This window comes from Mixophyes fleayi, chromosome 4 (genome assembly GCF_038048845.1).
Source record: "Mixophyes fleayi isolate aMixFle1 chromosome 4, aMixFle1.hap1, whole genome shotgun sequence".
NCBI classification, from domain to species: Eukaryota; Metazoa; Chordata; class Amphibia; order Anura; family Limnodynastidae; genus Mixophyes; species Mixophyes fleayi.
Window position 1 is genome coordinate 327721795 of NC_134405.1, and position 25175 is coordinate 327746969.

The window sequence follows — 25175 nt, forward strand, 5'->3', positions numbered from 1 at the left end:
AATTATATCAAATTGGCTATTTCCTGCTAACTCGGTGATCAACTCTGGATATCATTTAATTTTCTGTATTGACACTTTGTAACTGCTATCTCTCTGCGCCAGCAATTTGTCACCTAAAATAAGGGCTTAGCTTATAACACAGGGGAATTGGGTTCTTTCCAGTTAAATCGCACTAACAAGTGCACCTGGGCTTTAATATTGATCCGTTCAGGACCAAACAATGTTACAATTAAAGTTCCAATGAATCAATAAATGCATCAGTTAGTTACAAAGTTTATTTTAGTACATAATATATATTTAGTTGCCGTTAATGTTTAGACAAGGTTTACTTAGAATATAATCGATACATAGCGTCGGTTAAATGATGAAATCCAGCATACAGCTTGGGAGCCGTCACCGTGGAAAAATAGATCCTGAGAGTCGACAATAACAATCATCTCCTGGAACATGCATCGTGCAAATATGAGGCTAAATTTACAAAACAAGGACTGTTTTACCATTGAAAAGTTGTTGATGTGGTGCAGTCGGAGGTGTGTGTGTATCCTATAAAGTAAGAATGGGTTAGAGCAGTGATTCCCAAACGGTGGGCCACGGCTCCCTGGTCTCATAGGGGTGCCGCGGGCAGGATCCGTGGTAAGCAAGGCGGGGGACTACTTGGTAATTATTTTGGCTTAGGGGTGCATTGAAAAAAATATTGAGACCCTAGGGGTGCCTCGAAGTGAGAAAGTTTGGGATCCACGGGGTTAGAGTATAATCTTGCTTTCCCGAGGTAGGTGCCTTAAGTACCTGGTTGGGTGAGATGTGGATGATAGTCAGATTAGGCGCGGTTCTGCGATGCTCTGGATAAATGGGTGTTCTGTTCCCCCTGTATGCTGGTCTCGGGTTGCCAGCACGGTTTGGCTCTGTGGTGGGTGGTGATCAGGTTTCGCTGACTTGGGTCCCATTGTGGTGTGTTGTTCTTAGCTGGTCTGTGGGGAGACCAATGGTAGAACTTACTTGTGGTGAAACTTACCATAGAGTCTTGGTGCTGTGTGTAGTGGGGGCCTTGGATTTGTTGCTGGAGCAATGTATCAATTGTCCTTGAAGGGGCAAAGTCAGTTGTTCTTTTTTTAGTTTTTTTCTAGGGTTTATTTATTTTTCCAAGTCTACAGTAGTATATCTGTCCTGATGTGTATTCCCTCTCAGTCTTCTAGGCATGCACCAGATATTCTCCGGCTGTTAGTCAAACTTCATCATAGCAGGATGTGTGCGCTGTCTGGTGATAATGATTTATGTGCTAACTAGGATGTGTTCACATAGTGTTCTGCCAGACATAACCATAATCATCTACAATGTGTCATTAAAGAGACACTGCTACTGTTATCTACATACACCACACATATAACCACAATACCCAGATTTGAAACATTGTTGTAGCCAACTGAATTGTGTGTTAACGAAGTACCTTTGGATATTTAGAAATACGGAGGATTTTGAGCCAGTGAAGGCTACAGTTTGTTAATCCAGATTCACTGCCATCTATCACAGCGCCCCCTAGTGAGCAGAGGTTAAATTCACCAGCTGTCCGGAAGTAACATTGCAGAAGATTTTATAAAGTTTTGAAATACAAACATAACCCGCATTGCTGAAGTTTTAATGCGCTTTAATATAGAATATGGTGAAATCTTAATAAATTATAAATATATGCCTATATATATTTTTTTCCATGACTGAAAAATATTAGTATCAGTGTGACAAATGCAGAAACTTATCAATATCATCTAAAACATGTTATTTTAATTAATACAATTTGAATGATCTGCATGAAGGCATGCCACTTACTTTTCATGTGGCAGGATACTGTACTTAAAAATAGGAAATATTGGCTTAAAAATGTATACAGGTCTAAGCAGTTATGTGATCATCGCATATTATGGAGTATCTCCAGTCATAAATATCATTCTGTCTAGTATGAGACACAATGTAATTATTGTAATGTTTGTTTGCCTGGAAATATAGTTATCAGCTGGTCCAGATATCCAGCTATAGAGGATTTTTGTATTATTAATAATTAGAGAAAAATCTAAAAAACTAAAAAATGACTGTGGCACATTTATGTATTTACAAATATTTTATTTATTTGTTTCCTTTTAATTCTGTGATGTCCTTATCACACACATACATATTAAAGATCAATTTAAGTAAACAGTCATTTACATGTAGTATTGTACAATATCTACATATATTTGATTATAGTGATTCCTTTTAATGAATTTGGCACATTGACCTAAAAATTACCAAACCTTTGGGGAACAAATATATACATATATATATATATATATATATATATATATATATATATATATATATATATGCTCACCATTTACTGTATGCTACTATTTCAGTTGTATAATTACAATGGAAGCTATATATATATATATATTACTTCTCTGAGATTTTTTAATCATAATCAGTGAATTTATCTTTTTTAAATCTGTGAAACTTGCTAAATATTGCTGCTTCAAAGTTTATGGAGTTGGGAAAAACTATTCCCAGTGATTTATAGAGATTTATTGATCCTTACTAGAGCCCTCCTTTTATCTAGCTGTCAGTCTTTTGACAACTTGTTCATTATAGGGTTACTAAACCTTTAGGTGTGTCGATCCCTTCACACAATAGAGGCAGACATTTTGTCGCTCTACTGGTGTATTAGTTAAAGTGGATAGTTAGTAGTAAGCCAGGTTGGTATACAAGAGCGTAGTCATTAGGACCAGAATAAAGTATTAGGAGCAGAGCAAACAAATTACTCAAGAAAAGTCTGTTGTCAGGGAGTGCCTATTTATAGGCTCAAACAGGAAACAGGATCCAAGATGGATTCGTCAGGGGCAGTACTGGCCATCTTGGATAAGAGCAGTGGCCTCTGGTGACCATAGGTAAAATTGTCAGAGACTGTTCCCAACACAATTTTTGGACATATCCAATAGATGAGACAATGCAGCATATTCTCTAGAAACCAGTGATGTTACTAAGGCACAAAATGAGTGGAAAATAGCTGCATTTTCAATACAAAATGGTCCAGTGGGAAAATTTATTTTTACATTCATATTTGTACATGTCAATATTTCTTATTAAAGCAATAAATGTTTATATCAACAGAACCAAGAATGTTTAAAAGATATAAAAGGTTTTATTTACAAAAATAAATGCATGTGCGTAACATCCTGAATACAATCTGAAAGTTTTACTATAAACAAATTGTTTTATCTGAGTACACATAAAGGAATGGTTTAAAATAATGACAAGTCAATCATTCTTAAATCTGTGTATTTCATTCGTCCAGGGTCACATCTGGGCTGGTTCTGTAGGTATGGTTTCTGCTCGGCATTCTGGGAGATTCCTCTGGAGTTGGAATTCTTTTATCTCTTAGTTGAAGAACAGTATAAAACCAATTATCCTTATACCACATGGAACTTTACTTAGCAAGTCATTATATACCCGTGTGTGGACCTCTTGTGCCCTCTAGTGTTCTCTTAATAAAACACATACATTAAACATTCTCAAAATGGCGATAATTAAATTAATTGTACAATCTACTATTAAATGCAATACTTAATTAACTTAATTCAAATATAGTTATCTTTAACACAGGATTTAAAGGACCATGTTTATGCTCAACCAATTTATGTATGAGGCTTGTTCTCTAAAAATTAATTTAAGGAGCCCAGACTAACTCAGTGAGAATGTCCCTAATGGTACTGGTGGTATTCACTGAGGTCCAATGGCCGTACAGGTATACAGCGAGTAGTCAGACATTTGCCAGGTCAGTACACAAGCCAGTAGTCACGGTTGCAGGGAAATGTAGAAAGTATCAGGAGCTGAGCAGGCAGAATACTCAAGCACATGTCTGATCCATTAAAGTGCCTATTATTGGTCCAAATAGGAACCAGGATTGCTTCTCTTTGATGCCATGCTGGCCATCTTGGAAAAGGGCAAGTTTGTAAATACAGAGACCAATAGTGGTCGGAGGTGCAAATATCAGAGTCATTCCTTACAATGTCAGTACTAATCTCGTGATCAGACAAATAACTCCCATATAAGTCAGGTTGACATCTCTGTAAAACTGATATATGAAATAATGTAAAATAACTACTGGGACATTCACCAATATATATCGAAAATCTTTTGAAGCGTATCAGAAAACGAGTTAGGATAATAGGGGAAGAATTTTTAGTCCTCTGCCCACCAAGCTTCCTTTCCCTTGAGCCAGTTGAAGGAGGCAGACAGTAGGTCTCTCACAGGCAGAAGTGACTGATAACAGAGAGCAATAGTCTGCGTTCACCTGCAAGGAAAATGTGAAAACAATGAGGGGCCTTTTTCAAAGTGGAGGGACATTAAAGTAATGTGGATTTTAAAATGTTTTCAATGTCTGTTTTCAACACTTTATTTTCAAACATTAAATCAGTGTGTTTTTTTAATGTAAATACATTTAATACACTTCAGTAACTGTGTTGAGAGAGTGCCAAAGCTCTTGGTGCTGTGTATTCTGTAAAAACTCACGTTGTCTAGAGAAACTCTGTCAGGGAAAGGTTTAGCCTTCTTATTTGAAAGGGGGCAGCAGATTACACTGACCTTCAAACAAAAATGCAATTAATTGAGTATATCTGGATTGCTAGTGCCGTGCCCTCCACACCTACTATTTCCTGTGCACCTCAACTTTTGTGTGTGTTACCCCTAAGGATAATTTATGCCCTTTTAACCCTTGTTCATGTTATTGTGATTCCAAAAAACATGACAGACCCCCACCCTCTATAATCATATCCCCATAACACACTATACCCTTCACAATCACCTAATACCCGAAATATGGCACATCCTGCCCCCTCTCACCACAATAGTCATATCTCTATAACACAATACACCCTCCCCCTCACATCATAAAATTCCCAAAAACATGGCACACATCTCCCTCCACATTATCAAATCCCCAAGACTATCCCTGGGCACCAAAGCAGGTATTGAATTACTCTGGCCCCACCACCAGGGGGTATATTTACTAAACTGCGGGTTTGAAAAAGCGGAGATGTTGCCTGTAACAGCCAATCAGATTCTAGCTGTCATTTTGTAGAATGTACTAAATAAATGAGCTAGAATCTGATTGGTTGCAATAGGCAACATCTCTACTTTTTCAAACCCGCATTTTAGTAAATATACCCCCAGGGCTTTATCTAGGGCTGTGCGAGAGGGGCGACTGCCCAGGGCGCAATGCTAATGAGGGATGCAGTTAATGAATATTTTAGGCTAATTTGTTTAAAATTGAAGGCTAGAGGGTGGCAGTTTTTCTTCTCGCCCCGGGCACTAAAATTTTAAGCTACTTCTGTGCCCACCGCTACTCACAAACGTACCTCAGAAGTGGTCCTCTCAGTCATACGTCACGTAGTGGAATCACTCGTGCCAGGAATTCAAGCAGCATTACACTTACTATGCACTAACAATACAACTGGCGGATAATTTCTTAATAGCAATGCACTTTGTTGCTAAGTGCAGGGAGCGACACTAGATCAGGTGATCACCCCAATCCACCAATCCCCTTCCTGGGGAAATTTGTCCATGATATGGATAAATTCAAGTTTTGTTTAGCTTTGTGGCTTGTACTATATTTGAAGATGTCATTTGACTATTATGAAATCTAGTCATAAGGATGTATAATCAGCAGCAGTAGACACTGGTTCTTCTTTTTTTGGGGCTAAATAAAGTTTTTTTGAGGACGTCTGAGGATAAACGTCAAGTTTTGGTTAACTGTCTTGTCTGATCCGGATATGTCTAACTTGTGTCCCAGATTGAATATATGGTATGATTGTATCATTATGTGATATGTTAAAAGCAGATCCTAGTTTGACTTGAACAGAAATGTCTTTTGTATTGAGACTAGATTCAGTATTACCCATTTATTTATTTCCTTCAGTAAAGAACATGAATTCTATCAAATAGGTATTAACTTTGTAGATTTTGGTGAATATTGGCAGATTAATTTGGATTTGCTTTTTTTATCCTCACCAATTTTATGCCAGAGTATTCAATTTGATGTTACGTTCCATCATATTCTATAAACAGCTGGAAAACTGAATTTAGGACATTAAAAAAAATAGTTATTTTTTTACATTCAACATCAATAAAACACACTCACCACATTTTTCTATTTTATGGCTGATGGTGTTTAGGTTTAGTGAGATGTTTGACATTGTATATAATCTGCACTGCAAGCTATTGTCTTCTGTTGTCAGTCATTAACTGGTTTGCTACAATGCCATTCAATAGGTTTACTGACAAGAGCTCTGATGTCCCAATGGTAATGCCCCTATGTCCCAACCATTTTCACAAATATTAAAATTTTTGCTGAACCCCTGAAACCTTTACATGTACGATTCTGAATGTTATTAATAACTCTTTTAAATAAACCTGAGGTCCCTGAATCCTCCTGTCCAGGAGGTCCTTGTTATAGTCCAAAGTGAAATACCCTCCATCTTTTTGGGGAGGCTTTTTTCAGACTGCTAGCGAGCTGTCAATGGCCCACCATGTGAAATTCCCATTCAGCTAGCAATTTGGATAAAGGAAACCCAAGCAGGAGTGAGAGTATTAGTTGCATGGGGGTGACCACTAGATTGGAGAGTCGAATACCACAGGCAGGGGAGGACTGGCAAATATTAGCCCCACAGGCAAGACTCGACTCAGCAGCCTATTTTAACGGAACAAAATGCAGGTGGCTCAGTGATCCAGCCCAAAGTAGTTCACTATGAGACCGGCCCAGGGGGCATTTGCCCCCCTGTCCCCCAGCCCAGTCTGCCCCTGACCACAGGTGAGATTTTCTTCTTTGACTATGTTACCTATTTCCACCCAAAACTAATTTTGTTTTGGGTGGAATTATAATTTAATACAACACTTGCAAGTCATAATATGAGCATACTTCTCCGTCTGTTCTCCTGGAATGTCCGGGAAACTCCTGGTGTCCCGGAACAGAAGCCCACCCTCACATATCCCTCACACTTCCCGCTTTGCAGTAAAACGCATCACCGTGGCCATGCCAACTTTTGTGTGATAACGTGAATCGCTGCATTTTGCCCCCCTGCTCTTTCCACTTGGACCTCCACTCTAGGATCTCCAGAAGGGAAGGTCTAAAAAGTCAGCAAGTATGAATCCCTGTCCCAGGGTTATTTGTAGAATAACATCACTCCAAGACCTCTCCCACAATCTGAACTTATGCAAAATCTAGGGAGCGGCTCACAAAGTGTCCCCATTACCTACACTCACTGGAGGCAGCCATTTTGTGGGCTAAACCATTATTCATGAGAATGCAGGGTACATTTTAATTTAGACTTCTGACCTGACTCCCACATTCCTGAAATGTAATAATCATTTCACACAGAAACATTTTGTGCTGTTTGAAGTGCAAATATATGGGGGTTTTTTTTGGGATGTGCCACTATTTTATGAAAAACTTGGTAAACTATTACTTTAGGTTTCAGTTGGTAGCAAAATGGATATAGAAACAGTTTGCTACCTGTGAACTTAGGCCGGGGGCTGATTTTTGAACCATTAACCACGCAGCCTTTGTGTCTCAGTGATGTCACTGCAGCATATGAATTACTTAGGAATTAGTAACAATGCCGCCTCAGTAACGTCACTAGATCGTAGTAAATTGATACTCTGAATATTAGTCCAACCAACAAAATGGCTGCCTCGTCTGTGTGTAGATGACAGCTACTCCTGCAGGTAACATTATCTACACTTTGTTAATTGTTACTTGGAAAATAAGTTTGGTAGTGACGTTCATTGCACAGAACATCAACTTTTGATTGACTGCCCCGTTTTATAAATTTTCATTTGTTCTATTGTTATTTAAGAGAGTTTTCAACAATTCTTCTCCAATAATATGCTGGTATATACCTGTAGAATACCATACAGGGTATATTAGAATATTCATTTCTGAAGCATTTTATGTTACAGTTTAATTTCATTTAAATTGCATCTCTCCTCACACTGGTGGCAGCCATTTTGCAAGCTGATTTCATGTGAATACAGCCTATCGATACACAATGGACCAGTGACGTCACAGCGCTTAAGGGTTGAAATATTCACAAAGGCACTGGTTCCTAGAGAATCGAGAGGCTACTTTTTGTGATTGTTAGTATAGCCCACACAAAATGGCTGCCTCCACTGTATGTACATGACCAGTGTACAGTGTTCTTCACAGAAAATTTTGCCAGCTGGGTGGCATTAAGAAGCAGCCAAGTGGCATTAAGAAGCAGCCGAGCGGCATTAAGAAGCAGCCGGGTGGGGTCAGTTTCAATACTTTGCAATAATAATGAAAAATGTTGGAGGTTATTGCCCCCACCTGTCAGGACTGGTCAGACTGGTGGTCAGTGGTCTAACACACAGTGCTGGCTGTAGTGCTCACATAGTGCATAGTGTAATAGGAGAAACAATGGTTTATTATATTATAATAGGACTCTATTGGGCTCCAAGAACCGGGTGGCTAGTAAAAACATCAGGGTGGAGCATCCGGGAAATAGGAGCTGGGGAGATCACTGAGTGTACCAATGATTATCTTTGTTTGCATAGAATTTGGGACCTGTCTAAAATTTTACATTTGATTAACATTGTATTCATAGTATTCAAATCTTTATAATTTCTCCTTGTTTCTGTTGTTTATTACCAGTAATGTATGAAATGTTTACCTAGAAGAAGAAAATGTACTATAAAAAAAAACCTATGTATTACATTCTCATATGTGTAGTTTCTTATAGTTGACGTTGCCAAGTCCATTAAAGTTGGGTTATTTATGTTGACTATAAATCCATTAGTCCATTTTTGATGAGGATTAAAATTATTTTGGTACCTGGGTATTATGTACCCATGGCATGTTGTTAACTAGCTGTGAAATTCAGGTTAAAGGTACAGCCAGATGTGTGTAAATAAAATCTCCCCCCACACTACACACTCACAGCTTTTTAAATGTTATTAGTAGCTACTTCATATAAGTTAACTTGTAATTTATGCCATTGAGGATAAAATAATGGGACAGGAAACCTATAATACAGAATACATTTTAGCTACATGTAGACATTAGACTGTCGACTAAACCACATTGAATGTTAGGGTCATAGAGCGAATGAGAGTATCATATCTTTAATTACCAGAGAGTGTTTAATTCTCTTTTTGAATGGGATCACCTAGGAATCTGTTGGTACCTAGTGTAATCCATATGTTTTGCAAGATTTAAGGAGCAAATTACATCTACACTTAACACCAAAGCAGCCACGGGATCAAGGGGCAAATTAAAGCACCACTGATTTCAAGCAGCCCCAAGTGCAGGTGTCAGGTAGCTGCAGCTAAAGCTCTGAACACAACGTCGTTCGTTCACCAACACCAGGTAACACATTTGCTGTCTTTGCAGCAGTTCCCAGCTCCAGTTGCAAGAAACCCGCTTCACACGTATTGTACCAGGTTACCATTCCAAGCAACGCAGGACAGGCCACCACTCAGGTTCCCAGCAGCAACATCATCATCAGCCAACTCCAGCCCAGAGAAGCCATCTTCACACCTCTTCCACCAGCTGTCAGCTTCGAGGAGCACAGGACAGCTTAATACACAATGCTTCTCTCCGCTGCAGGCTTCCAGACAAAGTTTTACATACAGTCCGGAATCTACTAGCTCCCGACTGCAGAAAAACATCTTCAGTTTTACAGCTTCATCATCATCATCACCACCCAGCGCCAGAGACGCTCACTCTTTAACTTCCACAGCTCTATGTTCCAGACAAAAAGGTAACCACTACCCGCTTGCTGCGTGTTCCCCCCGATACATGCACCAGCGGCAGACTAACTATCCATTAATTCAATCAAGGCTTCAGGAAGCAAGGGTTTTTTCTCCAAGACATCTAACGAGCCCCAGTTACACAGATCACACTGGTCTCAGTGAAACATTGTTTAGTCCAGAATCAAATCATTGAATTAAAAATGTTACTTTGTGTTAAACCGATTTACACCAAGACAAGTCAACCACTATTTCCAGACTTAGGATTCCAGGGCAGTTTGCAAATTGTATGTTTGTGGATGTTCTGTGCAATTAACCTATAAATAAAAAAATAATCAGACTCTGGAAGAGAGGTTAGAGAAGTAGAGTAGAGAAGTAGGGGTGTTGTCAGTTTTTGGAGAGCATTATAGGGTAAGAAAGTATTTATAACACACCAGTGGGACTTTCTCTATGGTTTAATGAACATACAACGGGTGATGAGCACAGTCTAAATTTTCTCGTTAGAATTTTGTTTGTTTTCCCAAGTGGCCTTGAAAATATTGTCTTACTAACCACTAACAACACAAAGAGTGTTCATTGGTATTCCAGCATTACTGTAGATCAGTGGGATTATCTATATATTATAAAATCCTAAGAACAAAATTATGTTTTGTGTAAATGAAGCAGTGGTAAGAAACGTAGGACAATTTACAGTCTACCAATATGGAATTTGAATGAAGAAAAACAACCGTCTGGTCTATTAATTGTCCTGTCTTCATCTTTAATGTTTAACATTGGTTTATGTTTAACCTTTAACACTAAAGATGAATGAAATAGTTCCAAAATAATAATAAAAAAAAACTAAGTCTTAATCATACTATAACACCCCCACCACCAAACAAACGTAGCTGCTGGGATACAGTAGTTGTGACACCCAGAATTTGTGAAATACACAACCCCTGGTGCCTGATCAATGAACAATTCTCCTGAAATTCAAGTGCTCTATCACTTTAGCGCTTTCTTGTATTCCACAATTGGATTGATGTAACAGGTTATCAAGAGTACAATCATGAAATACTTACACAAACAAAGAATAACAATCTGATATAAAATATTTAATAGTAAGACAAAATATTTACTTAGACGCAATGAAGTTTAGCTTACAAGCAATGAATTCTTGAATAAACATAAGAATCCCTTTTCCAAATCTAGCCATTAGAATATGTGTTATTTTCAAGAGAAATCACATTGAGGAGACTGACACAATGTTTCTGCATCCACCTGAGCATTTCCAGTGAATTTCTGACTTTGCCGTCCTTAATTAGTCTTCACTAACCTTATAGATTCCAGTTTCATAATAGAATATTTTAATACAAAACTAGTGCTAGACAGTAGATTGCAGTAGTACTCTATCTAAGTATTAAAGTTGTGAACTGAATGTACTGTTAGACTTTTTTCTAAAGCTTACTTTATAAAAATATATATATATTTCTTGTCTTATTCTAAAGCAAAGAACATTGGTCATTTTAACTTTATTTGTAAGTGGTATTATATATCATTATAATCTAATTGTTCATACACTATCATCTAAGGATGTGCAAACATTCACTTATGTCTCTAATGTCTGAATTGTGGAGTCTTAACAATACAATAATCCACACATAAAATTACAATACCTCATATATACATTGTCAAATGGAGCAGATTATATTTGTGTATACATATATATATATATATATATATATATATATATATATATATATATATATATATATATATATATGTAGATATCTGTGTTTTAAAGCTTTCTTTATAAATATACCTTTATTTTTTAATTAAAACCCAATAAATACCTTAAAGTCTCTTGCTACAGGTAAAAGCCTAAGCTCACTTTTATTAGGTTACATATATTAGTTTAATCTCACTTAAATTTAAAATGAATGTTAATTTTTAATAACTGAACTGCTCATTCACAATTGGGCAAATGTCCAATCATAGTTCTTAACATAAGAGTTGTCAAAACGCCAAAATGCAAATTTTCCTGCCTCTTCCAGCAAGAGATTTGACCAATGATCAGCTCCGGGGGGTAAGTATCTCATAAATGTCAGCTGTCAGAAAAGCTGGAAGCCCATGGTTCTACCGGTTTGTGCTAGGGGTTGGTGTTACAGTATAACTTTACTTGTGGTTGGAGTTTCTCTTAATAACCAATTCACAGATGAATATGACCATGATTTTCCAGTCCTTGGTGGTCAATTTTTATGCCTATTTTGTACCACTGGCTAGAGGTAAAATAATGATCAGTGGGGACTTTAATCATACTTTTTGTTATAACCTATTGTATGCACGGTATTTGTTTGGTGCTTTTTTTTACTGCTATTCAAAATATTTCTAATTTAAATAGCATCATACAACCATCCTAAGCAACCATCCTCTCTTTCTAAGCACACTGACAGTGCCTCTTTAATTCTACTGAATGTAGTTTGACTCTTTAATCTGTACACATGTAAGATATCATCCAATGTAACTAGGCCACCTACACAATGATGAATGGTAAGGATCTGCCCAGGGCCATAACGAGGGCTGTGCTTTAGGGCGGCCGCCCAGGGCGCAATTCTGAATGGGGGCGCAGTTTATGAATATGTTCATTTGGTTAAAATTGAGGGCTAGAGGGGAAGTATTTTTCTTTCTGCCCCAGGCGCTAAAATGTTAAGTTCCGGCTCTGGATCTGCCTGGGTTGACTGATGAATAATCTGGTTGAGTTGCTAGGTAGCTCAGGACACAGCTGCTAACTCCGTTTCTAATCTAATGATTTCCACCTCTGTGATCCTACTATAATATCCCTGATACCTCATGTGTGTGCAGCCATAAGGAGTTAAACCTAAAAATAAAATCTTCATGTTTGTACAAATGGAGAAAATTATTTTCATTTTGTTAAACTACAGGCCATGACCCCTGATCTCTATGACTGTTTGAAAACATGATTTTCTTTGTACGGTGAATCCTTTCTAAACATTAGTTTTCGATGTATATATGCCACCGTTTAAATGTCATTAAAAGAAATTAAACGCGCAATGTGTACACATATAGTACTGCTGGTTTCTTCCATAGGTGTTTTTTACGTTCTGTAATGAAGGGGCCAGTTTCTCCTGTTGATGTATTGATGGATTGTATGGTGTAAATGCTGTTTTTTAATGCTGTGCCAAGCTCATGTGTGCTAAAAATGGCTGCAGGGTTAGATTTTTGGGGGATCCTGTAGATGATGCCAGTATTACATGTACATAGCCGACAGTCTACCCCCAAAATGCCTTTGGCGTTTTTTTCTAATACAACGCCCTACCTAACTTTTCTAGTTACATCTGGCCCTGGGTCTATAAATGGATTTCCTCTGTTTGCAGCGTACAGGACCCTCCCGCAAACACAGTAAGTGCTGTCCACTTTTTGAGCCTACTTGAGCCTAAATTATAATTATCCCTAGAACTTGACATAATGTTATCTATAAAAAGTGAGATTATTGTTTTAGTACATATTTGCAGTGGTAGACACCCGAGTTTGTGATTTTGGGTGTGTTTTCAGTTTAGAGATCCAATCATACAGTCTATCATGTGTACTTTAAATAGTGGTATGTGTTGGGAGGACAGTAGGTAATTCTTGACTCTAGCAAAAGAACCTCAGAACATGAGCAAGTAAAATATCTTATAATAAGGTTATTGTGGAGTATGATGTGGTTTAGGGTGATGTCACACAGGTGCTTTGAACTCTAGGGAGTAAATTTATCAAGCTGCAGGTTTGAAAAAGTGGAGATGTTGCCTATAGCAACCAATCAGATTCTAGCTGTCATTTTGTAGAATGTACTAAATAAATCATAACTAGAATCTGATTGGTTGCTATTGGCAACATCTCCACTTTTTCAAACCCACAGTTTGATAAATTTACCCCTAGAGCTTTTCCAGGTAAAAAGCACTAGTATTCATAGCATTTTAAGCGTTCCGTGCTGACACACTGATGTAACAGGTAACACAGGAGTGTCTACTATCACAAACTATTGCATATAGCGTCTTCGGAACTTCATAGTGTTCCTCGTTCACTTTATTGTGTCAGCCCAAAACGATTTGAGCACTATGAAGGCTAGCATTTTTATGGCTGGAAAAGCGGCGTTAGTGTTAGAGTTGCCTGTGTGACCCCAACTTTAATGTGTGTAATAAGAAAAAGCAGGATGCTGGTATGTCAATAATATTTAGTGGAAATCTAATATTTTTGTGTTTATTTAAAAAAGTCATATAAGTTTGCAATTCAGGGACTTACTTTGGTGAGGATAATGCAGGAATATTTTAAATGATTTACAAACTGTCTCATTTATTTTAGATTATTTGCATTTTGTTTTGTATTTTTCTCCTTTCCTGCAAGAATGATATTTCCAGCTTCAAAGCAAGGTGACAAAGCCAAATTATTTTTTATAATGATTTCATGATATAACTAACTCAGGGATTTAAAAATAGAACCATAATTAACTGACTGTTTAACTTCCTTATAAGGCTTAATTAAGTAAAATATTATACAGACATGATATAAATCCACAAACATGTACATATCTTAAAAGAAGAATATGAGAATGAAAATAAAATATAAATAACAAGTATGTAGATCTTAAAGGACCATAGCCTGAAAAGCAGGGCAAACAGAAATAAAATAAAGTAAAATTTACATCAGATTATTCTGTATATTGTTAAAAATTTCATAAAAAGTATTATTATTTATTGCTTTAAAACAAAATAGTGAAAATGTAAAAAAATATTGAAAAGTAAAAAGTATTTGTTTAAAAGCTAAAAAAAAGTTCTACTGCACTTTTTAAATATCTATTTAATAAGAGTCTTTTCTCTTAGAAAATATCTACTTTTAATTCAGTCTGCCATTACTGAGTATCTACATGTGAATTGTATTCGTGAACTAGAACAGGCCAAGAATGAAACTTTTGGCAAAATTTGTGACACATTTGATTCTGTTTATTTGGGAAAGTATCAGAAAATTTGTGTATATAAAGTAGAAAATAATAATATTTACACAAAAAAAACACTCTGGAGAAAAAAAAGATAATAGTGTTGTAACTATGTCACAGTTTGTTTTGTAAGCAAAATATGTATTTGATATCACAGATAAAATGAAGTCTCTATGTACTAGTGTAAAGTCACTGCATTGTGCCGTTTTTGCAGCAGGGCGGCGCCATATATAGGAATTGTTTCTTACGTACAATTCTGCTATGCTTCAAAAACGGGGCAGAGCTGACCTCCTTCACCGAGATTTTTGATGCAAGGAGGAAGGAAGCGAGTGGCACACTCAATTAATCCCATTACCATGCACATGTACCCTGAATCCTCCTCCCTGGCAAACAGCTACGCAAACTGACCAAAAGGAGGAATGAGTGGAAATTACACCATATTTATCTTAGTACATAGACTCCTTATTGTCTTGTTTGAGCTTACATGATTTTTGAGATTTCATGAAGCAGCTTAATCAGTGGTGCTAAAAATCCCATCCAAAAAAATTCACATCAAACAAATCCAGGAAAACTCATTTCAATTATTATTATATTTGTTATGGTATATACTTTGGCAAACAATTATTATAATTGTAACAGGATAGTATATTTCACTGCCTCCTGCTTCATTGTGTATTGTAATCTGCTAAAAAGAAGATCATTTATTTGTAGTTATGTGCATAATTGTGCATTAAAGGGGCAGACCCTCCCTGGATTCAATTAAGATCCTTGTTTATTTAAAGCATAGGTGATTGGTTCACAATTAAACCCATTAAATAAGCAAACATAAAATTATTATTTTTTTTTTTACAAAAATAACATTTCTTTCATTTCTTTTTGTATTTGTTCTAAAAATCACAAGTTACATAACTATTAATATTTTTCACACTCCTCTTAAAAGAATATTCCATCAAACATTACAGGCATAAGGAAATATCCGTGCCATATTGGTATAATTCCTTTTTTTTTTTAAAATAAAAAAAATTCTGGAGAATAAAATTGTTGTTTGTTATTGATTTTTTATTTTGTATGGCAATTTTTATCTATAAACTTATTTAAATAAATACGTTTAAAGACAAAAATTGCCATACAAAATAAAAAAATCAATAACAAACAACAATTTTATTCTCGAGAATTTTTTTTTTTTTTTTCTTTAAAACAGGAATTGTTGTAATAACAAAAACCTGTCATTGTTATGTTAATGGGACTGTCCCTTTAAAACATAATATACAGCATTGAACATGGAGTTGCTCACTGTGAGCAATTCTAAAACAGTTGCTGATTACCTTGATTGTGTGACCAACGCTTGTCTACCATTTGGCTAAGTGCAACAATTTGAATTTGGCGAGAACTTTGAAGCAGCAGCGGTGATGATTAGAGAAAGTTTAGCCCCAATACCTGTAACTTATTGCAGGAATCTCATTTCAGCTGCCTGTCTCCTGGATCTGTTCTCCCGAACGTAAGTGAGGACAGGAAGAGAAGTGACCATCGTGACGAGCTGCTATAAAGGCTACTGACTCAACTAGGCCAATTTTTTAACCAACTCAGATATTAGCAATTAGTGACCTTTAAAAAGCTTGATGGACTTGAGAATTATTTTACCATCTCTCATCGTTTTCTTCATTACCCATGGTGTCTGGTGGAAGATCTATCTAAATCTTTAGAATAATTCTTACATTCACCTAAAATTGCAACTGAAAAACATTGAGAGAATACATTGTCTCTCTATATAGGGGTCTCTGTGTGAAAATTGGAATATTTGTATGTATGTACATGCATGAAAAAAATTTAAATGATCCATTCTGGCGAATTGGCAAGGGATAGTTAATTTCAGCAAGTGGCACAACATTTTCTAAAGAATAGTACTAATTCTATTATAAAGCAAACAGAAGCAAGAAACAAAAAAATCAGCAAAATGAACTGAAATACAATACAGAAACTTTGGAGAGGTTTAAATGCAACCAGGCGTGATCTAAAAGGATTGTACGATGTATTAATACAAGCTAATAGCTGGTGCTATTGGTAATCGTATTTACAATTCTTGATTCTTTCACAAGACTGCCGATATTAAAAAAACAAATCGACCTTGTGGTCTGAAGAATTACATGAAACTTGTCTGCGTTGGCACATGGAGCAGAAGAATGTAGCACAAATTGTTATGTGAATTGTAACATGGAACTAGATGGTGTCATCATATATTCACTGGCACTTTAAGAAATTATTTATTGTAAGTCAATCTGATCTGTAAAGATACATTTTACATCAGGCTTAGGAAACCAGTGGTTCTCCAACAATTGTTCAATAATGGGAGAAACGTATGGTCTAGATTACTGTATCTGCACCAATTTTATCATTCCGATAATTGTTATTTTATGGTTCTTTTCTCCCTGACAACATTCCGGTCAACAAATAGATTGAATAATATTTTATCTTCATTTTTTTGGTGGAAATTCAATATGACTATCATTCCTATGCTAAAGCCTGATATGATACATTATTGTATGATAATAACATAATGGAATAATTTTGGTGATAATCTGGTATGGTGGTAAGCTTTTAACTTAGATCATGTAAATTAAGTTTTTTTATTATTATTATTATTATTATTATTATAGAATAAAAAAGGGAAGCGCTCTCTTAAATAAATGCAGCACCTCTTAAATAACAGTCCAAATATAATAAAATGAGAGGGCGCAAAATGGTAGTGACTGAGTTAATGTTTATAGCTCCTTCGTGAGTATATGAATGATGAATGCACACGGGCAATCTTCAGTCTTGCAGATAGCAAAAAAACAAAAATAAGTAAAAAAAACTCTTACCCTAGAGAAGTCCCGGGACTCGATGCATCTGTGTCCTCCGTTGTGGCTGTAATCTATTCCTCCGTGTAGACTGTGTTAAGAGCGTCCCACTGCACGTCTAAGCGGGAGTTCAGATTCCAAAGTGAACTACGGTGGCTGTAAGTGATCAAAAAGCATCCAACGCGTTTCATCCAATAATGGACTTTTTCCCTGAAAATACAAGTACATTATATATTTTAATGAAAGTTGGGATGGTGTATCTTGTTTTATAATAAAACAAAGACACTAAGGACACTGCCATTCTCCAGGAGAACCTTCACACAAAAAGTTATTGCAAAGGAAACAGAAATTTCGAACTGTAGTGACTAATAAAATTATTTGTCGTAGGACTCATAGTTTGGTGGTGCTATAGCTGTTTACAAGCAGCCGATGAGAGGGACTGCACCTCAAAAATAATGTTTCATCAGTAGAGGCTTTTCATCTTAGCAGAAATGAGTGTGTATTGGTTTAATTTATCAACATTTGTAAAATAAAAATAATACTAATAATGTTTCCCCTACAGAAAGTATTATTTTATAGAAAATTGCTTTAAATATGCAAATAAATGTTAATGCAATGTATAGTTCTGTCTTTACCTCTCTTAATAAGCAGAAAATATTTTTTTTGTTCTTCAAATTAATCTGCTCATTCTTCCGAAAAAAAGACGCATGCACAATTTTCTGACGATTAAAGAATATAAATATACTAATGCAATATATCCACGAAAAGTTCCACACATATGTGGAAGTGATATATCACTAAAAATGTACTTGATACAATTGATTATATGAAGGTTAACAAGATGCCAGAGCACAAAAATATTTGGGGGGCCCTATTGGATAGCTTTGTTTTAATCCTTTGAAGAAATTGGGGATTTTGTTACATATGGTCCTATTGAAAATGTATGGGAGTTTTTTTTACCATCCTTGTTTGTTTCCGCTACAGTACTTTACTAGCGTTTTACTGTTTTCAAAGATAAATCTGATAATCTATGCAGTAGATGTGTTTTATCAACTATCTTTTCACCGAGAAACTTTCTAAACAGAAATGTGTGCTGTTGCTTGGCAACCTGAGATTATGTTGCGTGAGATTAATCATGTGAGAATTGAGAAGTAAATTAAGGTTATTGTATGATGCTTGGATTGACATACGCATTTGATTTCAGACTTCCTTAATTGCAATTTGTCAATGGAAGCCTGAAGATATCACCATGTGGACAAATCATTTAGTGCATCAATAAGTCTTATGTATGTTATTCCTATTTCTACTCTTTGTATTAATATGGAACTGGTTAGGATTAAATTGTTGCAACTTTTTTACAACTAGCAGTTTGTGTTTGTTTGTTTGCACATAATGTACTCATAAAAAAAGATGTATTTATTAATATTATTTAATATTTATTATTTAGTTGTCATTGCTGATTAATGTTTAACGGGGGCATACAACCGATGTGATATCATATCATTAAATAAAAAGGTGCATTTTTTTTACATGTGTTACTTCTGATTTTTGGTATGTTACGGGTTTATGGTGATATATCATGGTTTAGTCAGTAATAGCTGCATTAAGTGCCAAGTGTAAATAACTTCAGGAAATGTCAGGAGTGCCTGAATCCATCCTATTTATACAATACGTACAATGTATTTTGAGATTTTCAGTGTTTTTAATAGATACCAGAGAATAAATAAGCCAGAGGATTGGTTAATCCCATATTAAACATGGCACCAGCTGCACAGCAATATAAATGCCCTATATGTATATAAAAAAAAAAACAATTGTTGTCGGCACTCATGCTTAGCACTGTATATGTGTGTGTATCTAACAAAATGAAAACATGAGGTAGTAGTTCATTTTTTTGATCAAAACATTTAAGCCTGCATCCCAGCGTCAAGGGTACCTCAATGTATGCACAACACTAAACTATATGCTTCAAACACCATTATAATACAGTTAAAATCAGATGTACTCAACTCCCAGGTATAGGAGCATACACCTAGCAAGGGCTGGCTTGTGAGCCACACCCAAAATGCCTTATAGAGGCCAGATAGACAACTGCCTAGACAACACAAGGCAACATTTTAAATCAAAATTAGAGAAGAAATAAGCCTGCGCTCAGTTAATCCTATATTCTACATATTAACCAGCTGCACAGCAACATAAATGTTCTATAATATATACAAAATGAAAAGACAGTTGTTGTCAGTGCTTGTCCTTAACACTGTATATGTGTGTGTATTTAGCAAAATGAAAACATGAGGTATTGGTTCATATTTTGCTCAGAACTTTTAAGCCTGCATTTAATAAATATAGCATGCTAAACATTAGTTCCATTTCCCATGATTATATAAATTTGTTTTTTTATTAGTATAAAGAAATTTCGACCTTGCTTAGTAGTAATCTCATACATAGTAAGGGCCTGATTTGTGGAATGCCTACATAGGCCCAAGCGTAGGGCAGAATTGTAGGGGGCATAGATTGCCTCTTTGAGGAGATGTCCACCCACAAATATTTTAGCCACCAGCCCCTCTACCCTCACCTAACAGAACTGTGTGGACCTCAGTTACGGCGTACTCACCCCTCACCCAACCTGCATCAGATCTTCTGCCCGTGTCGAAAATTCAGGAGACTTGAAAATGAAACATCTCTTCTTTCCACTATTGTCGATGAGAGGAGAGAATATGGGATGAGCATTCTAAAACTGCAACCTCCACATTTCTGTTAGTTGAGTAGAGAAGGGTCAGCGACTAAAGAAGTAATTTGCGGCTGGTCACTTCTTTTGAGTCCCCAGCAGCATTTTATAACTCAAACTATTTTAATTGTCTTTGTTTTATATGTATCTGCAATTTTGATAGGGATGCAGATCACAACACAGAAACCTTTGATGAGACTCAATTTACTATTAAAACATATTTCTTTCATCTCTATTTTTGGGGTTGGTGTTCCAATGTATTGGTAGGAAGTTTGACACTGCATTTTAATTGAGTCTGTATGCAGTTTAAATAAAGAGAAGCAGCCCCTTCGAATCAAGATGAACAGTGAGTCCCTCCAAACCACTACTCATTCAGAGACATGTCGTCGACGAACCTCTTATCAAGAAGAAGCATTCTATGTGATGCTAACGACGGACTTCATTACAACACATTTAACAGTGAACAAATTATTCTAATTTTATAAATTCCAATGATAAATGAGCTTTAATGTTGTACAACATAATATAGGTCACATTTTTAAATTACAGGTTCATTTGCAGTCACCATAAGTGTTAAGTTAATTTAAAGGGTTTTGTATCAATTCAGTGGCTTCATATTTTTAGTTACTGGAAAGTGTTTTTTGCTTTTATAGTTTGTAGTATAATTTTGTGTTAAGGAAAATTCAGTACTTTAATGTTGTGTGTTTGGCATTGTTTGTCTAGAATCCATTCTGTCATCTGTTTATGTAAAACTATAACAATGAAAGCGGAATTATCACATTTATTCTAAAAAAAAAAATGACGCAGTTTAAACAAGGCTATCCCAGTTGATATATAAATGTTATAATTAAATCTGTACAATATTAAATTTATGGACTGTATTAGAATGTTAAAGCCAGAAGGTGTCACAGATCTTCCACGATAGATTGTTGAATCAGTACCACCTGCAAGTAAAAAGAATGAATCGCATTTCATAAAAAATATACGGTACAGAAAAAATTAAATATATATATATATATATAACCCAATTCTGCATAAAAAATAATAAAGTACAAAGCTTAATCACAGGGTTTTTTACAACACATTGAATTAATCACACATTCATGCTATTTGACAGTTAGATAATAGGTATCTAATATGAGTTATTTCCTTAATAATAATTTTAACACTCACACAGTAACAACAAAGTGAAGATGAATAATTTAAAACAACAGAAACAAACATTTTCTGTTGCGGATTACCTTTCATCTAGCCAAGTGCCTACTCACTGTGGTAAGAAGATATTAAAAATTAGTTTTAAAGCGATTAACAAAACCAGGCCCAGACTGACAAATGTGGTACCAAAAGGGCAGACGCCCCTAACAGAATGGATGAATTGTTGTGTGTTCCCAAACTTGTTTCTTCTGATCAATGCTCAAACTCTTTTCAGCCTGCAAGCCATTACACAGAACTCAGCTATTACTGCTCCAGCTATACTGGATGGATGTACTGGGTCAGCTGTACTGGATCAGTGTACTGTGTCACCTGTACTGTATCACCTGTTCTGGAATAATGTGCTGGGCTAGTGTACTGGATTAACTGTAGTGGGTCAGCTGTACTGTGTTAGTTGTACGGGGTGATTTGTAGTGGATCAGTGTATTGGGTGAGTTGTAGTGGATCAGTATACCGAATAGGTGTACTGGGCCAGTGTATCAGGTGAGCTGTGCTGGGTCACTGTGTATTGGGTGAGCTGTAGTAGGTCAGCTGTGCTGATCAGTGGTACTGGGTGAACTGTACTAAAACAGCTGTGGGTCATTTATACTGAGTCACATTTACTGTGTCAACTGTACTGGATCAGTGTACTGGATCAGCATTACTGAGTCAGCTGTATTGGATCAGTTTCGTGAGTTAGCTGTTCTGTGTTGAAATGAGTCAGCTGTACTGGCTCAGCTATACTAGATGAGCTGTACTGGATCAGTATAGTGGGTCAGTTGTAAAGTATAAGTGGTACTGGTGAGCTCTAATGGATCAGTGTATCGGGTCTACTGTACCGGAGTTGTATACTAGGATTGCTGTACCGGAGCAGTGTACTGGGATTGCTGTACCAGAGCAGTGTACTAGGATTGCTGTACCGGAGCAGTGTACTAGGATTGCTGTATCGTAGCAGTTTATTGGGTCTGCTGTACCGGAGCAGTGTACTAGGATTGCTGTACCGGAGCAGTGTACTAGGATTGCTGTATCGTAGCAGTTTACTAGGTCTGCTGTATCGGAGCAGTGTACTGGGTCTGCTGTACCGGAGCAGTGTACTAGGATTGCTGTACCGGAGCAGTGTACTAGGATTGCTGTACCGGGGCAGTGTACTAGGATTGCTGTATCGTAGCAGTTTACTGGGTCTGCTGTACCAGAGCAGTGTACTAGGATTGCTGTACCGGAGCAGTGTACTAGGATTGCTGTACCGGAGCAGTATACTAGGATTGCTGTACCGGAGCAGTGTACTAGGATTGCTGTACCAAAGCAGTGTACTGGGTCTGCTGTACTGGATCAGCATTACTAAGTCAACTGTATTGGATCAGTTTCGTGGGTTGGCTGTACTGTCTTGTAATGAGTCAGCTGTACTGGCTCAGCTATACTAGATGAGCTGTACTGGATCAGTATAGTGGGTCAGTTGTAAAGTATAAGTGGTACTGGTGAGCTCTAATGGATCAGTGTATCGGGTCTACTGTACCGGAGTTGTATACTAGGATTGCTGTACCGGAGCAGTGTACTGGGATTGCTGTACCAGAGCAGTGTACTAGGATTGCTGTACCGGAGCAGTGTACTAGGATTGCTGTATCGTAGCAGTTTATTGGGTCTGCTGTACCGGAGCAGTGTACTAGGATTGCTGTACCGGAGCAGTGTACTAGGATTGCTGTATCGTAGCAGTTTACTAGGTCTGCTGTATCGGAGCAGTGTACTGGGTCTGCTGTACCGGAGCAGTGTACTAGGATTGCTGTACCGGAGCAGTGTACTAGGATTGCTGTACCGGAGCAGTGTACTGGGATTGCTGTACCGGAGCAGTGTACTAGGATTGCTGTACCGGAGCAGTGTACTAGGATTGCTGTACCGGAGCAGTGTACTAGGATTGCTGTACCTGAGCAGTGTACTGGGATTGCTGTACCGGAGCAGTGTACTAGGATTGCTGTACCAAAGCAGTGTACTGGGTCTGCTGTACTGGATCAGCATTACTAAGTCAACTGTATTGGATCAGTTTCGTGGGTTAGCTGTACTGTCTTGTAATGAGTCAGCTGTACTGGCTCAGCTATACTAGATGAGCTGTACTGGATCAGTATAGTGGGTCAGTTGTACCCGAGCAGTGCAGTAGGTCTGCTGTACAAGAGCAGTATACAAATGTGTCATACATTTTAATAACACAAGTTGCAAAACTCAGCTATATTTCATTTTATAAAATACATTAAAGATTTTCTATATAAATGAGCTATATTTGTTTGCAGCTCCCAGATACTCATTTCATTATATTTATATAAACTTTATGTTTATGATACAGATTTTCCTGTTTATTAAAGTCCACATTTCAATCCTTATCATAACATTATCCTTAGCTCAAGCTGTTACCCATGCCTTGCACTTTTACCAACACAGACCATAGTACTGGAAGCACACATTAACCCATGAGATACAGGGCATCTTGTGTTCTAAGATATCAATATATAAAAAAATATATATAATTTTAGATCACAAGTGCAGGAAGAGCAGCATTGACTCTTAATTGCCGTATTTTTGTAACACACTTTTCATGAGTTTATTAAAGCATGAATACCAAAGACTTAACATTAGACCAAGCAGCCTAATTACGACCTACCAACCTAGGACAAGAACTAAACTCATCCCTGAAAGTGATCCATTCTGCCCTCATATTTCTAAAAAATGGCAGAAACCCCTCACACATAACTTGTACTAAATAAAATAATACACTTAGCAAAATGTTTGTTGTGTGTTTTTATATGTTATATGTTTTTGTGCTATTTTGTGTAAACTTTGTACATTCGCATTTGAAATACACTTAAAAGTTACTGCTTCTGTCTCAATTCAGCCTGAGTATATTTTCCACTTCCAATATATAAGTTTGTTAAACATAATCTCAAGGTCCTTCCCAAAACATAAAGCCTCTCTAACAGAAGTGACTTATAACAGTGCTATTCTCTGTGTCTTTTCCTTCTCTGTTTAAGCATGGACTGTGTCATCACTTTGTATATATGTCTAATTTATCAGTTTCTTGTAGATTGTCAGCAGTCTGCTGCCTCAGCGCCGCTCTACTCACAACTAACCCAGAGGCTAAACTCCCTGACCGCCAGGTAACGTGCTGATAACCCTCTTTTCTGTCTCTTTCTCCAGTCTCATTGCATGCAAAGTCCGCCAGCATTTTAGTGGATGATCTTATTTTCCCCTCTGTGTTATTCTTATAATGGTAACCACCCCCCCTACTAAGAGACTCCATTCCATGTTCTGTGCTAACTTTCCTAATCTGGATTCTAAAGGTTAATTCACCCTCACAAATTGTAAATGGTGCATTGCTGGGCGTCCGTCCCTCTACCAGGACCCCAGACAATTATTTGTCCAGAGTAAAAGGCTCCTGGCATTTTCCGTGAGTTGGAGGTTCCGCTGGGTAGCGTCCAAAAGATTCCGTCAATGGACCCGACGACTGGGTAAAAATGCAACACAGCTTCCCATAGATGGTTGAGGCACTTGTCCAATCGGGAAACGGCTGTGACCACATCCTCATTCTGTGGATCTCACGTGGTCTCACAGAGGTCCCCAGTCACTGAAAGTGCCCGAATCCTGCTGCATGTTGTATAGTTGGGAGAGCTGAACG

The 25175-nt window shown here is 37.0% G+C and overlaps 1 protein-coding gene across 7 annotated transcripts in view; it reads left to right on the plus strand.

The window, feature by feature from the left end:
* The window catches only part of BICD1 (BICD cargo adaptor 1), a 209332-nt gene that overhangs the window by 173026 nt on the left and 11131 nt on the right, over positions 1 to 25175 (plus strand). The window contains exons 8-9 of one of the 7 annotated variants that reach the window (XM_075210314.1): positions 9431 to 9800; positions 16229 to 19126. The exons of 1 other annotated variant lie outside the window; for it this stretch is intronic. In XM_075210314.1, the coding sequence (XP_075066415.1) occupies positions 9431 to 9800; positions 16229 to 16263 (405 nt within the window). In that variant the 3' untranslated portion in view covers positions 16264 to 19126. Of the gene's footprint in view, positions 1 to 9430; positions 11474 to 16228; positions 19127 to 24584; positions 24658 to 25175 lie in introns of those variants that run through there. 5 more of the 7 variants (XM_075210315.1, XM_075210316.1, XM_075210317.1 and 2 more) reach the window with 5 other exon arrangements.